Source organism: Salvia hispanica, chromosome 6, assembly GCF_023119035.1.
Source record: "Salvia hispanica cultivar TCC Black 2014 chromosome 6, UniMelb_Shisp_WGS_1.0, whole genome shotgun sequence".
NCBI classification, from domain to species: Eukaryota; Viridiplantae; Streptophyta; class Magnoliopsida; order Lamiales; family Lamiaceae; genus Salvia; species Salvia hispanica.
The window spans coordinates 23,119,504-23,136,436 of record NC_062970.1 but is presented as its reverse complement, the minus strand read 5'-3'; the positions used below and the strand labels follow the sequence as shown (position 1 = coordinate 23,136,436).

The 16,933-nt window shown below is 39.1% G+C and overlaps 1 protein-coding gene across 2 annotated transcripts; it reads left to right on the top strand.

The window, feature by feature from the left end:
- Window positions 1-687: 687 nt before the first annotated feature.
- On the top strand, window positions 688-16,650 carry LOC125195770 (serine/threonine-protein kinase SMG1-like). Of its 2 annotated transcripts, none has more exons than XM_048093990.1 (16): window positions 688-1,054; window positions 1,551-6,504; window positions 6,625-6,813; window positions 7,171-7,285; window positions 7,710-8,766; window positions 9,403-9,850; window positions 10,273-10,326; window positions 10,411-13,249; window positions 13,341-13,454; window positions 13,937-14,067; window positions 14,330-14,422; window positions 14,533-14,802; window positions 14,892-15,245; window positions 15,324-15,438; window positions 15,787-15,862; window positions 15,938-16,650. In XM_048093990.1, exons 1-16 carry the CDS (start codon window positions 813-815, stop codon window positions 16,035-16,037), a joined length of 11,151 nt encoding a protein of 3,716 aa, XP_047949947.1. In that variant the 5' UTR covers window positions 688-812; the 3' UTR covers window positions 16,038-16,650. The 2 variants fall into 2 exon arrangements, with proteins under 2 accessions (XP_047949947.1, XP_047949946.1); XM_048093989.1 differs by having other exon boundaries at window positions 15,321-15,438.
- Window positions 16,651-16,933: the final 283 nt, after the last annotated feature.

Below are 16,933 nucleotides of genomic sequence, written 5' to 3'. Positions count from 1 at the left end.
GCATTAAAATCAAAGTTTCAAAAATAGTTAATTATTCTCAATATATGCCTTGCTACTTGACCTGATATGAGTTTTAATAAATGTTAAACAATGTAGGTGTAAAAAGTTAGTAAAATGTAAATTCTATTTTCTATATATTAGTTCTACAAGATAAATATGAATAAAATGAGTTAGTAGAATGTAAGTTATGTTACAAACAAATAAAAATGAGCTAATTAATAATGAACATACTAAAATAATACCGAAGGATTGGGAATTACATCAAACTACATATTATTAGTTAAATAAAACTAAATATATTATATTATAATTCAAAATGTGATTTTATTCGATTTCAAAAATATGAAATTAGCAGACATAGTAGTATTCCCTCCATCCCACATAATTTGATCCAGTATTTCATTTCGATCCGTCCTAATAATTTGACCCATTTCACTTTTACCATTTTTGATAGTGGATCCCATGTTCCACTAACTCATTCCTACTCACATTTTAATATAAAACTAATACTTTAAAAGTAGTGTCTACATTTCACCAACTTTTTCAACTCACTTTCTATTACATTTCTTAAACCCGTGGCCGGTCAAATTGTCCCAAATTATGTGGGATGGAGGGAGTAATTATTTAAGTACTAAAAAAAAGTTGGGCCCAATATTTTTAATGTGGGCCGTAGTAACGAGTAGAATTAATAAGAGAAGGAAAAAGGGAAAAGAAAAAGAAGATCAGGTAAAGTCTCTCGCTCCGGCGCCGCTGCTGTTGATTACACAAGTGAATGAAGCGTACAAGTAGATAGGAGATGCGGTGGAGATATTATGCAAGGCCTCCACCACCAACAGCAGCAACTCGCGGCGCTCCTCACGGCTGCCCTGCCCAAGGACGACTCCACCAAAACCACTCCTACTTCTTCCTCTCCGCCTTCTGAGGAAGACGAATCCTCTCGCCTCGCCGCCATCACTTCTCTTCATCGCGCCCTACTTTACCCCCCAAACTCACTCCTAGTTACGCATTCCGCATCCTTTCTCGCTCAAGGCTTCTCTCAGCTGCTAACCGATAAGTAATCTCTCCCTCTCTCTCTCGATATTTGCTATGTAGAGTTAATTTCCTGGACGGATGTTTTGCGACGGTCAGTTTCTAGGCGAATCATTGCAGTTTGGTTAGTTTATTTATAGCTAGTATCTTATTTCTAGATGAGTTATTAATCATATTGAGAAATGTAAGTAACAATTTGCTAACTTATAAATAAAGCATGGCACTATCTGATTGAAAATTAGCGTGAGGTCTGATGACAATGATAGGGTCAATCGATATATTAAAGATGGAAAAGTTGTGTGTATGCCTGTTGGTACCACTTGATGCTTAGCATATCTGATTTCAGCATTTTGCTATGTGTGATTTCCCATTTTTATGGCAGATTTAAAGATTGATGTAGTCTGAATTAGATGAGTGCGCAATGCTCATCAGTTGTAGTACTAGACCTACTTTGGTTGGCTTAATTTTGCATAATCTTGTAGCTTGTGTTACTGGTTTATTCATTTGGACTTTTCCTGTAGATTGTATTCAGTGCGTCATGCAGCAGCAGCAGCATATGGAGCTTTGTGTTCTGTGTTGAGTTCATTCTTGCTATCCTCAAATGGAAGGCAGCACAATGTTTTACTTGGCAGTTTGATTGATCGTTTTATTGGTTGGTCGTTGCCCTCTCTGAGCAATACAAGCAATGGAACTTCAGAATTAGCTTTGGTGAGCCTTCATGAGTTTCTTAATGTTGGAGAGGGTGGAGCTGTTGAGAGATATGCTTTGCCAATTCTTAAAGCCTGCCAGGAACTTCTTGAGGATGAGAGAACCTCCATGAGTGTACTTCCCAGGATTCTTGGTGTATTAACATTGATTTCATTGAAGTTTATTAGAGTTTTCCAACCTCACTTCATGGACATTGTTGATCTACTTCTTGGGTGGGCAATGGTTCCAGATGTTGTTGAATCCGATAAGCGTGTTATCATGGATAGTTTCTTACAATTCCAGAAACACTGGGTAAATAATATGCAATTTTCTCTGGGATTACTTTCAAAGTTTTTAGGCGATATGGATTTGTTACTCCAGGATGGATGTCCTGGTAGTCCTCAACAATTCAAAAGATTGCTTTCCCTATTATCTTGCTTCTGTACAGTTTTAAAATCCCTGGCATCTGGTTTACTGGAAATTAATTTTCTTGAACAAATAGGTGAACCCCTTTCCCAAATGGTGCCTCTTTTACTTAGATGCTTGTCTATGATTGGAAGAAAATTTGGATGGTCGAAATGGGTTGAAGATTCCTGGAGATGCTTGACATTGTTGGCAGAAATATTGGGTGAAAGGTTTTCTACGTTTTACTCTCTCGCAGTGGATGTATTGTTCCAAAGTTTAGAATTGGAGAATGCAAATCAAGTTCATACCAAAAAGATTTCTTCATTCCAGGTTCATGGTGTTCTGAAAACTAATCTGCAATTGTTGTCACTTCAAAAGCTTGGTCTTACACCATTGTCTGTGCAGAAAACACTACATTTTGATAAACCCATATCTCAGTTCCGTTTACATCCAAATCACCTCGTGACTGGAAGTGCTGCAGCTACATATATCTTCTTGCTTCAGCATAGAAAAAATGATGTTGTTGAGAAAACCATTGATTCTATATTTGAAGAGTTACAGTCATTGAAGAGCAGGCTTGAACTTAATTCATGCAAAGGGGGTGGGCATGAATGGACAGTAGCTTCCAGAAGTTATTCTAAATCTGAATTGGTTGTTTTGATTAAGTTTGACTTGCAAGTACTCTTGAGCTGTGTTTCTGTAGGGGGAGATGATAGTTTCATTAGACAAGCAGAAGCTGATGCTTGGTTAGTTGGCAGAGCAGAAAAGTTGGCATCCTTTTTAATTAATAAGTTTGATCCCTTTAGCTTTCCTATCCAAAGCAGTGTATTGTTACAAGTTACTCTTCTAAGAACATTGGAACGGCTTGCTGCTATTGAGTTCATGGGCAAGTGCTTCACAAGAAAAGAAAATACCTTGATGAGTTCTCATGACACATCATCTGGGACACATGTGGAGGAGGAGAACATTAGAGTTCCATATCCAGCAAGGGTTCTTGGTCATGTGAGAAGGTACTCCAAACTGCTTATAAGAGCTCTTGATAGTTCTTCTCCTTTGGCAGTCAAAGTAGAAGCCCTAAAATGGATGCAAAAATTTTGTGAAAATGTTATTGACATATATAGAAATGCAAAAGCTCCATCTTACCCTTGTCAAGTAGTTTCATCCTGGAAAATTACTGAGGCTTTGCTATTATCAACTCTGGCTGCTGCTTCAGATAGGGAACCAGAAGTCAGATATCTAGTAGCAACAGTTCTTGAGATGCTTATGAGAGCAAAAGTTATCCATCCCATGCACTTCCCTATTCTTGCTGAAGTGATCCTTGAAAAACTTGCTGATCCAGAAAAGGAATTAAAAGATGCTTATCTTAAGTTGCTTTCTCATGTTTTACCTACAACAGTATATGTTTGTGGTCTTTGTGGTTGCGGAGAAGCTAATACAAGCCAGCTTCAACTTACTCTATTGACCAATAGATCTTTTTTGCACTGGAAGCAAGTTTTTGCCTTAAAGCAGCTGCCCCAGCAATTCCACTCGCAGCAACTTGTTTCTATCTTGAGTTATATTTCACAGAGATGGAAAGTACCCCTCTCTTCTTGGATCCAGCGACTCATTCATACTTCCCGGAGCAAAAAGAATCACCAATACATTCAGGCAGAGGAAGTAGAAAATATTGATGCTAGTGGTTTATGGTGGGACATCAAATTTGAAGAAGACATTCTTGAAAAAATTTGTTCTGTTAATCATCTTGCTGGTGCGTGGTGGGCTGTACATGAAGCTGCTAGATTTTGCATTACTACTCGTCTCCGAACTAATCTTGGGGGGCCAACTCAAACTTTTGCTGCCTTGGAGCGTATGCTTCTTGACATTTCTCATTTGTTACAGCTGGAGACATCACAAAATGATGGAGCTTTAAATATAATAGGTTCTTATGCTCATTTATTGCCTATGAGATTGTTACTAGAATTTGTTGAGGCCTTGAAGAAAAATGTATATAATGCATATGAAGGGTCAATGGTCTTACCATCCACCTCACAGACCAGTTCATTGTTTTTCAGAGCTAATAAAAAAGTTTGCGAGGAGTGGTTTTCTCGAATAAGTGAACCGATGATGGATGCTGGAGTTGCAATCCAATGTCATGATGCTACAACTCATTACTGTATGTTACGTTTGCGTGATATCAGCAACATTGTGGCTTCTGCACTGACAGATAAGTCTAGAGTCCAGGTGACTGAAAATCTGCAGACTATTAGAGGGAGATATGCTGGGGATATTTTCAGAACCATTCGGAATTTGGCACTCGCTTTGTGTAAGATGTATGAACCAGAGGCTTTGATTGGGTTACAAAAATGGGCAGCCATGGTATTCTCTCCCTTGTTTGCCGATGAAACCCAAGGTTCTATTGAAAATACCGACTGGAGGCACTTTTCATGGATTACTGGGCTTGTTTATCAGGCAAGGGGCCAGCATGAAAAAGCAGCTGCTCACTTCATTAGTTTGTTACAGACTGAAGAATCAATCACTTCTTTGGATTCTGATGGTGTACAGTATGCCATTGCACGTATAATCGAGAGTTATACAGCTATTTCTGATTGGAAATCTCTTGATTCTTGGCTGCTGGAGCTGCAAAATATTCGTGCTAAGTACGCCGGGAAGAGTTATTCTGGTGCTTTGACTACCACAGGGAATGAATTAAATTCAATTCAAGCCTTAGCTCGTTTTGACGAGGGAGATTTCCAGGCAGCTTGGTCGTACCTTGACCTGACCCCCAAAAGTAGCAACGAACTCACCCTTGATCCCAAGCTGGCTTTGCAAAGAAGTGAGCAGGTGCTTTTGCAAGCAATGCTTCACCACAATGAGAGGAAGGTGGAAAAGGTGCCTAGTGAGTTGCAAAAGGCTAAATTAATGTTGGAAGAGTCGGTTTCTGTTTTGCCACTTGATGGACTGGTGGAGGCAGCACCACTTGTCAATCAGTTGTATTGCATTTCTGCATTCGAGGAAGGTTGTAAACTTGGAGACAGTCAGGGCAAGCACTTTCCATCATTGTTAAGCTCATATATTGAAACCATGCAGTTTCCTTGTAACCAAGTCCACCAGGACTGCAGTTTGTGGCTTAATGTTTTGCGTGTTTGTCAGAACACGCTCTCAAATTCTCTGGTTACTCTTGAATTTTGTAAGAATTTAGTGATTTTAGCACGAAAGCAGGAGAACTTAATGCTGGCTACCCGTCTCATCAGCTATCTCAACGGCCAGGTCTTATCATACTCTAATGAAACTACTCTTGATTATTTCATCTCTTGTCTCGAATATGAAAATATTCTACTCATGCGAGTTGAGGACAAGGTTGAAGATGCATATAAAAGCGTATGGTCTTTTGTGCGCCCTTCCATGCTTTCTTTTACAGCGGCATGCATTTCTCAAGATAATGTTCTGAAGGCCAAGGCATGCCTAAAACTCTCAAACTGGTTGCTAGAAGATCGTATAAATAAAAATTTGGAGGATATTGTTTACGAGATGCAAGAAGACTTTAGCAAGAGCGAACTTTCTTCTCCCAGCAAAGACACACTTGCCTCTTTTGATGGCAATCAAGGTTCTAAATCTCGATTAAATCTTATCATAGATGAACTTGTTGGTACTGCTAGAAAGTCTTCGACACTTCTGTGCCCTATGATGGGAAAGTCTTGGATTTTGTATGCTTCGTGGTGTTATAATCAAGCTAAAACATCAGTCTCCTCTAATGGGGATGCAGCTCTTCGTTCTTGTTCTTTTTCTCCCATCCTTGCTCCTGAAATTCAACCTCATAAGTTTAGTCTGACGGATGAAGAGAAATTGTGTGTTAAAGAAGTAACGCTACAGCTAATTCCAGTAACGTCTTACCAGGAGTTACATGAAGAGAGTGCAGATGGTAAGGTATCTGTTGCTGAAAGCACAGACTATGAGAATGAAAGGACGTCTTTACTGCAGCAAATAATAGATGTTATTGAAACTGCTGCTGGAGTACCTGGGGCAGAGAACTGTTGCAGGGATGACCTATCTGCTGCACTGTCTTCTCAGTTGAAGAAATGCTTTCTAACTTTTAAAGTTGCTGCAGGTATGGAAAAACTAGTACCATTGGTGACTGATTTGGCTAATGTTTGGTGGTCTTTGCGTAGGAGAAGAGTTTCTCTCTTTGGTCAAGCTGCTCAAGCATTTATAAATTATCTTTCATGTTCATCTTTTAAAAGCTCTGATTGCCAATCAACTTGGCATGATGTTGAGATGAAGTATAAGCATGTGAGTTACACTCTGAGGGCTACACTTTATGTACTAGACATTCTGGTCAACTATGGAGTCGAATTGCAAGATAATCTTGAGCCAGCTCTGTCAAAGGTTCCTTTGCTACCATGGCAGGTAATCAATATTTGTGAATTCATGAATAACCATTGAATGTTTTGCAATACTGCCCTGCTGTTCTTTTTTCTTTCCCTATCCATCCCCAACGGAATACTGATCCCATTTTCACGCATGAAGGAAATAGCACCTCAGTTGTTTGCTCAATTAAGTTCTCATCCAGATAAAGTGGTGAGAAAGCAGTTAGAGTCATTGCTTGCCATGTTGGCTAAACATTCTCCATGGTCACTGGTATACCCAACCCTCGTCGATGCAAATTCACCAGAGAAGGGACTTTCTGAGGAGTTGCAGAGGATTCTTGCTTACTTGGTTAGCAAATATTTTACAATATTGTTTGAGCTTGCTTTACCCATTTTAATCTGGTTATAATTTTTTGATAACTTAAATAGTTAACATATGCTGGAGTAAGGATGGCATATAGCTACTTGGTATGCTGTATGAAAGCACATTTTTACCTTCACAGCTATCAGATGTAGCTTGATTATCACATACTCCTGGGGGCAGGAGACAAATTGAATAGAATAAACTCCTATATAGTCACTCCTATTACAATCATTGCAAGTTTATTACGTAATTGGTTTTAGTTATAACCCTACAAGATCATATACAGCATACACTTGATGTTAATAAATTGTACTTGAACCTTGCATGTTATCTTATATGCAGAAAAAGCTTTACCCAAATTTAGTGCATGATGCTCAGCTGATTATAAAAGAGCTTGAAAATGTAACTGTCCTTTGGGAGGAGTTGTGGCTTGGTACACTCCAGGATCTTCATCCAGGTGAAAGTTTTTTCCTCTCTTTGGTGTTGCTACTTTGACTTGATACTTGGTTTGGTTGGTTATCAGTTGTATTATTTACAACATTTTACCGGCTGCTAATAATTGTTGCATAAGATAATGTAGTTTGGTTTTCTGGAAAATTCTAGTATTGGAATGTGTTAAGACACAGATATGGATTAACATTTAGCAATTCTTGATTGAAATCCAGATTTACATGCAATCCATATGGTTGTTATGCACTCCTGCCTCGTCCTACACGGGGGCGAGCCATTGTTGTTGGTTTCAGGAATATGGTATAGATAGGAAGCTATGGCCAACAAATATGTTTTCCCTTACTTGTCAATCTGCTTTAATCTATTGTTTTAAGGAACCATATTTTGAGTGTTGTCGTTTTAACTTGCTTTCTTATATTTCCATCTGTTAGATGTGATGAGGCGCATAAGTTTGTTGAAAGAGGAGGCTGCACGAATTGCAGAAAGTACTACTCTCACTCATTGTCAGAAGAATAAAATTAATGCTGCGAAGTACTCAGCTATGATGGCTCCCATTGTTGTGGTATTAGAGCGGCGTTTGATGTCCACTGCTCGAGAACCTCAAACGCCTCATGAAGTTTGGTTTGTTAAGGAGTATCAGGTGCAAATTAGATCAGCTCTCGCAAAATTTAAGATGCCCCCTGCATCTATTGCAGCATTAGGAGAGGTTTGGCGACCATTCGAGGCTGTTGCTACCTCCTTGGCATCTTATCAGAGGAAGTCCTCAATTTCTTTTGGAGAGGTTGCCCCACAGTTGGCATTGCTGTCTTCTACTAACGCTCCAATGCCTGGTCTTGAGAAGCAAATTGTGTTATCTGAATCTGAAGGTCTCTTGGACAGCTTTCACCAGGAAATAATAATGATTGCTTCTTTCTCTGAACAATTAACCATTTTACCAACTAAAACTAAGCCAAAGAAACTCATTATCATGGGTTCTGATGGTTTGAAGTATACATATCTTTTGAAAGGACGAGAAGACCTGCGCCTTGATGCCAGAATTATGCAGCTACTGCAATCTGTAAATGGTTTTCTGCAATCATCATCTGCAACACGTAGGCAGTCACTTGGTGTCCGTTATTACTCTGTAACGCCTATTAGCGGCCGAGCTGGATTGATCCAATGGGTGGATAATGTTGTCAGCATTTATTCTGTTTTTAAATCATGGCAGGAAAGAGCCCAGCTACAACAGCTTTCTGCACCAGGTGCTGGTACAAATGCTGCAGCGCCGCCTCCTCCCGTTCCCCGGCCCAGTGATATGTTTTATGGAAAAATTATGCCAGCACTTAAAGAGAAAGGCATAAGAAGAGTTATATCAAGAAGAGACTGGCCTCATGATGTGAAGCGGAAAGTTCTTATAGATCTTATGAATGAGACTCCTAAGAAGCTTCTGCATCAGGAGCTTTGGTGCTCCAGTGAAGGATTTAAAGCCTTCAGTTCAAAATTAAAAAGGTACTCGTGTCATCTCCAAAATACCTTAATCATGATCTATGTTCAGGATGCACAATTTATGCTTCTTTGGTGCTTTTTATATCTTATTTTCTTCATGGATTTCTATGTTACAATGATGCCTAGCAGCACTTCATTTTCTACATTCATTGTGTTGATTAATATTCTCTTCAGTCGCTCTAACTTTTGCTGCATGATAACTTGGAGTGTATTGGGAAATTAAGATAATACTTGGTGGCACTATATGCGCTGTCTATGTCCAGATCATAACATGTGAGTTGGCTGTTGATGCAGAAATATTTAGTTGTTCTCTATACCATCTTATTTTGTAATGACAACAGTGGGGATTTCAGAATACAATCTATGACCACTACTCCACAGTAAATTTAGGTCGAGTGAAGAGAGAAAGTTGCACCAATTGATGGCATATTTTTGAATAAAAAACAACCCTTAGGATCAGTTAATATGATTATTTTTACTTGATCAGAGGGTTCCTGTCGTGCCTTTGAGTTTTGACTTAACTGTTACACTAGGCTGCTTCTGGACATGTTAAGCTGTGGTATAGGTGAAATATTGCATTTCTCTAATTTGGTTGAATGCTATGTATTAATTCACTGCAGTGCTTTGGTCCCTTTGCAGGTTTTCTGGAAGTGTAGCAGCAATGAGTATTGTAGGCCACATTCTTGGCCTCGGTGATAGACACTTGGATAACATCCTTATAGACTTTTCAACTGGGGATATTTTGCATATTGATTATAACGTATGCTTTGACAAGGGGCAAAGGTTAAAGATCCCTGAAATTGTTCCGTTCCGCCTTACTCAGACAATTGAAGCAGCATTAGGTCTAACTGGCATTGAAGGCTCTTTCAGGGCGAATTGTGAAGCTATTTTAGGTGTTTTAAGGAAGAATAAGGATATAATATTGATGCTGTTAGATGTTTTTGTGTGGGATCCACTTGTGGAGTGGACACGTGCAAATTTTCATGATGATGCAGCTGTTGTTGGTGAGGAGAGGAAAGGCATGGAGCTTGCCGTAAGCTTAAGCCTATTTGCATCACGTGTCCAGGAAATCCATGTTCCTTTACAGGTATTAATATAACAAACATTCGTGTTCAACTTAGGTCTTCCTCATAACAACACATGGTACTTGATGTTAACTTCGTTTGACTTTTTTTTTTTTACGTATGATTGATTCAGCGTCAAGATTTTGTTATCACTGTGATTATTTCTATTTTTCCAAATAAATACTTCAGCTCGGAGGTTTTCTTTGTGTTTCTTTTGTAAAGAAAATTTTATAGTTGCTTTCTTTGTCCACATGCTCACGTTCTCTTGACTGTACTGAGTTACAGGCTTGTTTGTTGCAACTGGAAACTTGCATTTAAAAATTTTAGATAATGTTTCCTATGATTATAGTGTCTTGATATCATCTACTCCAAACCTGCTTGTTTAACACACAACTACCTGTCATATTATAAATTCAAGTGACTTGCTATTTTTAAATTATTACAGGAACATCATGATCTTTTAGTTTCTACCTTACCAGCAATTGAATCAGCCATTGAGGTTTGTGAATTGATGTAATGTTGTTTTATCTCCATGCTTGTAAAACTGAATATAATTTCTCTGACCTTTATATATCTCATGTAGAGGTTTGCCAGCATTTTGAACCATTATGAGATGGTATCTAGTGATTTCTATCAAGCTGACCAAGAACGATCAAAACTTATTCAATATGAGTCATCCGCAAAGTCACTTGTTGCTGAAGCAACCAGCAATTCAGAAAAAAACCGTGCCTTGTTTGAATTACAGGTTCAACAGTTAAGTCAGGAACAGACCATGGTAATGGAGATAGGCCGAGAGGCAGGAACCTGGATTGAGCAGCATGGAAGGATTCTTGATGCTTTAAGAAGCAGTTCAATTCCAGAGATCAACGCTGGCATAAAGCTGACTGGTTCAAATGAAGTTTTATCTCTTGCGGCTGCCGTTACAGTTGCTGGAGTTCCATTGACTGTAGTTCCTGAACCCACACAAATTCAGTGCCATGATATCGATAGGGAAGTTTCTAAGTTAGTGGGTGAGTTGGATGATGGTCTTTCTTCTGCAGTTGCTACACTCCAAATGTATTCATTAGTTTTGCAGCGAATCCTTCCACTGAACTACCTTACATCCAGCCCAGTGCACGGCTGGGCGCAAGTTTTGCTTTCTTTAAACAATTTGTCATCTGATATTACATCATTTGCTCGAAGGCAGGGTGCTGAACTTGTCAATGACAGACTCACTGATAGGTTTGACTCTACTAAAAGCAATTATGAGGAGCTGTGCGTCAGGGCAGCCAGGTATGCTGCAGATATTGAGAGGTTGGAAGAAGAATGCGCCGGACTTGTGAATTCCATTGGTCCTGAAACTGAATCAAAGGCTAAGGAACGTCTTTTATCTTCCCTGATAAACTATATGCAGCACGCTGGTCTCAAGAGAAAACAAGAGTCCTCATTTTCTGAGCCATCCATACATAAAGGAACATCTAACATCTCATTTCATTGGGACAATGATGAGAAGAAAGAAAGTTGTCTGAATGTTTTAGATGCAGCAATTATAAGTCTGTTTTCTAATGTTAAGCACAGGATGCAACACAGCCTGGATAATTATGGAGGGGATAGCAGTACAAACCGTAGCTCACTGTCTGATCTTGGATCTTTTTTCTGTAAGTTACAAGAGCAAGTAGAAAACTGTGTACTTGTAACAGAGTTTATTAATGAGCTGAAATACCTTGTTGGACTAGATATCCTGGGCACTGAGGTTGATCCTGATAGTTTGAAAGGGAGCTGGACTTCTGTTTTTAAAACCAGTATTCTGCTTTGCAAAAACCTTCTTGGGAACACGATTGAAGCAGTTGTACCCAGTGTGATACAATCTGCTATTTCTTTAAAGCGCGATGTTATGGACATATTTGGATCAGTCTCCCAGATTCGGGGATCTGTAGATACAGCTCTTGATCAGCTTATCCAGGTTGAGCTCGAGAGAGTATCCCTGATTGAACTAGAGTCCAACTACTTTGTGAAGGTAGGTCTCATTACTGAGCAACAGTTGGCTCTTGAGGAAGCTGCTGTAAAGGGCAGGGACCATTTATCCTGGGAAGAGGCTGAGGAGCTTGCATCTCAAGAAGAAGCTTGCAGAGTGCAGCTGGACAAACTTCATCAGACATGGAACCATAAAGATCTGCGGACTTCATCTCTAATGAAGAAAGAAGCAAATGTTAATGGCGCTGTGCTTGATTCAGAACTTCGCTTACAATCTCTTCTTACTGCTGAACCAGGAAATGAACCACATGTCTTAAGAATGAAAGCACTTCTGGCAGCCATACTTGAGCCTTTCTCTGAGCTGGAATCTGTTGATCAAGAATTGATGTCTTCAATTGGGCCTGTTCCACATAGCTCAAATAGAATACCGTATCTCTTGGACTCCATAAATTCAGGATGCTCAGTATCTGAATATATATGGAAGTTGCCTGGTTCACTGCAGGGTCATGCCTTCTTTATTTGGAAAGTTTATATGGTGGATCTTCTTCTTGATTCTTGCATGCAAGCTATGGCTGCATCTTTTGATCAGAATTTAGGATTTGATCAACTTGTTGATGTAGTAAAGAAAAAGCTCAGGATACAATTTCAGGAGCATATTACCAAATATTTGAAAGATAGAGTGGCTCCAATCTTTTTGAAAATATTAGACAGACAGATTGAAATTATGAGGCAAAGGAGCGAGTCAGTTAAGGATATGGAGAAAGATACAATTCAAATGGATTATGATGCTGCTAGAAGTGTGCAGCTAATTCTGGAGGAGTACTGCAATGCACATGAAACTCTTAAAGCAGCTACATCAGCAGCCTCTAGCATGAAGAGGCAGGCTGAAGAACTTAAAGATGCACTTCTGAAGACCAGCTTGGAAGTATCTCAGATGGAGTGGATGCATAACATCAACTCAAGACCCTCAGAAATTACCAGGCTAATTTCTCATAAGATTTTCGCTGGGGATAACTTATTATCTGTTATACTGAACACTAATAGGGCAAGATTGCTGGAAAGTATGAGATCATCAGTTTCCACTATAGCTAGGTCACTAGAATCCCTACAATGTTGTGAAGGAACTTCTGTCACAGCTGAAGGGCAGCTTGAGAGGGCAATGAGCTGGGCTTGTGGGGGTCCAAATCCTGGTTCTGCTGGAAATGTTCTGGCTAGAAATGCTGGAATACCACCAGAATTCCATGACCATTTGCTTAAACGGAGGAAATTTTTGCAGGAAGCTTCAAAAAATGCATCGGATATAATGCAAGTTTGCATCTCAATTCTAGAGTTTGAGGCTTCTAGGGATGGCATGTATAGGATTATGAGTGAAAGTTCCTCATTGAGGACTGGAGCAGATGTTGGAAATTGGCAACAATCTTGTTTAAGTGCTGTAACAAAATTGGATGTTGCCTACCATTCCTTTACACGTTAGCTTCAACTCAATTGTCATTCAATTGCACTACAGTTCATAGAGGAGGCTCCTCCCAGGATTCATAGTTTTTCTTATTTCTTATTCAGGGGCTGAGAAGGAATGGATGCTTGCACAAAGCAATATGGAAGCAGCTTCAAGTGGTTTAATTTCTGTAACTAATGAACTTACAATTGCTTCACAGAAATCCAAGTCTGCTTCAGGTGACATGTCTTTCCAGTAAATATAATTTTAGATGCAACCTACTCGGTTTTGACACTGGTCTTGACAAATTGTTCTGCCTTAACTAACTTTTATTCTTTCACTTTACATAGGAAATATCTAAACATTGATGAAAAACCTGACTTCTGGCCTTCTGGGGTTCCAATCTAATGTTAAAAACCATGAATGTTGTGCATGTGTGTGTTGGAATTTTTTCATTTTGATATCAGTATTGAGTTGTCCTAGTTTCTCCTATATTAATAACTGTTATCAACTCTATTAACCAAATTACATGATTTGGATTCTTATCTTCTAAAACAATTGAAAAAACTATTCAAGGGTTCAACCTTGATTCTTGGAGCATTTGATAATCATTTCAAGTGTGTGATATTGGTGAAGAGTCTCTGATTGTTTGGTTTGGAAGCACTGCATGGAGCTCTAGTTTTTTTCGCCTGTCAGAGTATTCACTTGCCATATTTTGCAGGTGATTTACAGAACACTCTTATCGCAATGAGGGATTCTGCCTGCGAAGCTGGTGTGGCATTATCTTCATATGTGGCCATTGTTGGAGGCCATAGTGCTCTGACTTCTGAATGTGGTTCTATGCTGGAAGAGGTAAGTAGCATATTGGAAAATATTATAAATGAATTGAGAGTTATCTGATGTGTTAATGCATAATCAGAAAATCATAAATATAAGTGCAAGTCTGGGCAATTGACTGAAATGTTACACCATAGAACTTTCATATGAATCATGGTCAACTTTGGTGACTCAATAATCTCAATTACGTACATTGATGGAAAATCCACATATAGAATACACTCACGGATACAAATATTTGGTATAGATTCTTAACTGACTTCTGCATATGCTGCAGGTCTTGGCTATAACCGAAGGTCTGCAGGATGTTCACATTTTGGGGAAAGAGGCTGCTGCATTACACTCTTCACTTATGAATGATCTTTCAAAGGTTTGCTTTTAGGCTCGAATTTCTTGTTCATTTGATTCTTTGTCCTGATCTTGGATAGGAAAATGAAGAAAGTGCCGTATTTAACCACACTTGCTTTGGAACTTTAATAGGCTAATGCAGTCCTTATTCCGCTTGAGTCTCTGCTGTCAAAAGATGTTTCTGCTATGACTGATGCTATGGCTCAGGAGAAAGAGAATAAGTTGGAGATAGCTCCTATTCATGGACAAGCTATATTCCAATCTTATCATAATAGACTCAAGGAGGCTTTACAAGTTATTAAGCCTTTGGTACCGCCTCTTACATTTTCTGTTAAGGGGCTTTACTCTGTTTTGACCAGGCTAGCAAGGGCTGCAGGTCTTCATGCTGGCAATCTTCATAAAGTAATGAAATGAATATAGTTCCTAAATCTACGTGATTTAGTAGTGCTAATATGTAATGATTCTAGCCAATTTGATATATTTTTTTCTAGGCTCTTGAAGGTGTAGGAGAAAGTCTTCAAGTAAGATCACAGGACATTAATCCACCGGGGGAAGATGCTGCACATCCTGGTTCTGAGTACGATACCGAGGAGACGGATATGTTCGTCAGATCTGATGGAGATAATGATGAAGCTTCTGCTGGTATGAATGAACTTGCTTTGCCAGATAGTGAGTGGATATCTCCACCTGTAAGCATCAAAAGTGGACATGCAGAATCAGGTGCTACTTCGGCTGAGGCAGGTCTTGTGGATAGCTTCAGTCATCTTGATGTGACTGAGCCGATTTCAGGTGCTGCTGAAGTTTTGGAATCACTTGATGGAAAAACAGATTCCAACAACAATCAGGTTTTTTATGTCTGTGCTCTCTGTTATGTCATTGTGTGATATATTTAGCAGGGCCTAAAGACATTTCTTTCTTAGCAGGAAAGTTCTTCTGTGAAATATGAACATTCTATATTAGATGAAGACAAGGAGGTTGACGAGGAACTGCAGAAAACTTCCTCCAACCACATAGAGACTGTTGATCGATCACACATGGGTAAACAATAGTGGAACTTGAGTTGTTATGTTGTACTCCCTCCGTACCACTCAAGATGTCCACATTCTTGAGTGATACGGGATTTTAGGAGTTGTTAGATGTAGTAAGTAGAGAGAAAAAAGTAATTGGATACTATTTTAATGAGGATAGGAGAGAGGGATTTATTTCTAAATCTAGAAAGTTGAGTGGGACAAACTAAAAAGGAAATGTAGACATCTTGAGTGGGACGGAGGGAGAACTTATTATGTGAAATATCAGTAGAGAATAGTGAAGACTGTAATTTGTCTGTAAATCTTAATTTTTGTTATATGCTTGAACATCCTCTAAAATGGGAGTTTCATGCTGCAGGGAAAAATGCTTATGCGATGTCAGTCTTAAGGCGAGTAGAGATGAAAATTGATGGCCTAGATATTTCTGATAACAGGTATCTGCTTCCCTCATAATAAATGGTATAATATGCATGAATTTTGACACGGGATGTTTTTCGTGGATATCTCAGAGAAATCAGCATTCCGGAGCAAGTAGATTTTCTTCTGAGGCAAGCAACAAATGTTGATAACCTTTGTAATATGTACGAAGGTTGGACGCCTTGGATCTGAGCTTCGAGAGGCTATTCATCAGCAGGCAGGAAGCACAAAGTTTTCCCTTGGAAATATACGTCCATGAGAAAGATTTTGTTCCAAATCGAGGATACAACAAGAAGATGCAAGTATATTTCCTAGGATAAATGCAGCAGCTCTCTTGAAAGAAACTCAGCACAATTTCAGTGAGAGAAAGAGAGAGCCTTTCCATTGTGGCCATGTGAATGCTCTCTGCCATCCTGAAGACAGAACTTCTGGGATTGTGCTTCTTGCGATCCGCAGATGCAGCGTCAAGATCGCGAACGTCAAGTGCCATGGTGGCGTATGTGTCAAAGGTGGGATCCCCCTCTGGATCTTGATTCAAATTTGAAGGGTTCCACCTGCACTTCGGAAACGAAGGGGTCAGTCAGAGGCGGCTCGGTTCAACATTTCAACTCCCTCTCTAAATCATATGATCCAACTATATATGTAATCTTAAAGGACTCTTAGTTGTTGTGTTTAGAACTCAGAGCTCATCATCATTTCACTTGAGAAGTGTGATATTGAATTGTCCCAAAAAATCTTCACTACTGATTTAACTCTTCAAGCACTCTTTAAACAAGCCCCAAATAAATACTCCCTTGGTCTGTCATTAAACATCCAATTTTTTCTTTTTCGTCCGTCTGCCAATAAATGTTCCACTTTACTTGTACTATATTTGATAAGTGGACTCAATGTACTCATATTTTATTATAAAATCAATATATAAAAATAGGTTTCACATTCTATTAACATTTTCTTCTACTTTATTTTATAAAGTCAAACAATTTCTTAAAATCCATGCGGGTCAGATATGAGACATTTAATCATGGACGGTGGGAGTACATATTTTTGCTTCGAGTACCCCATCAATTCATCGCCATATGTGACAAAAA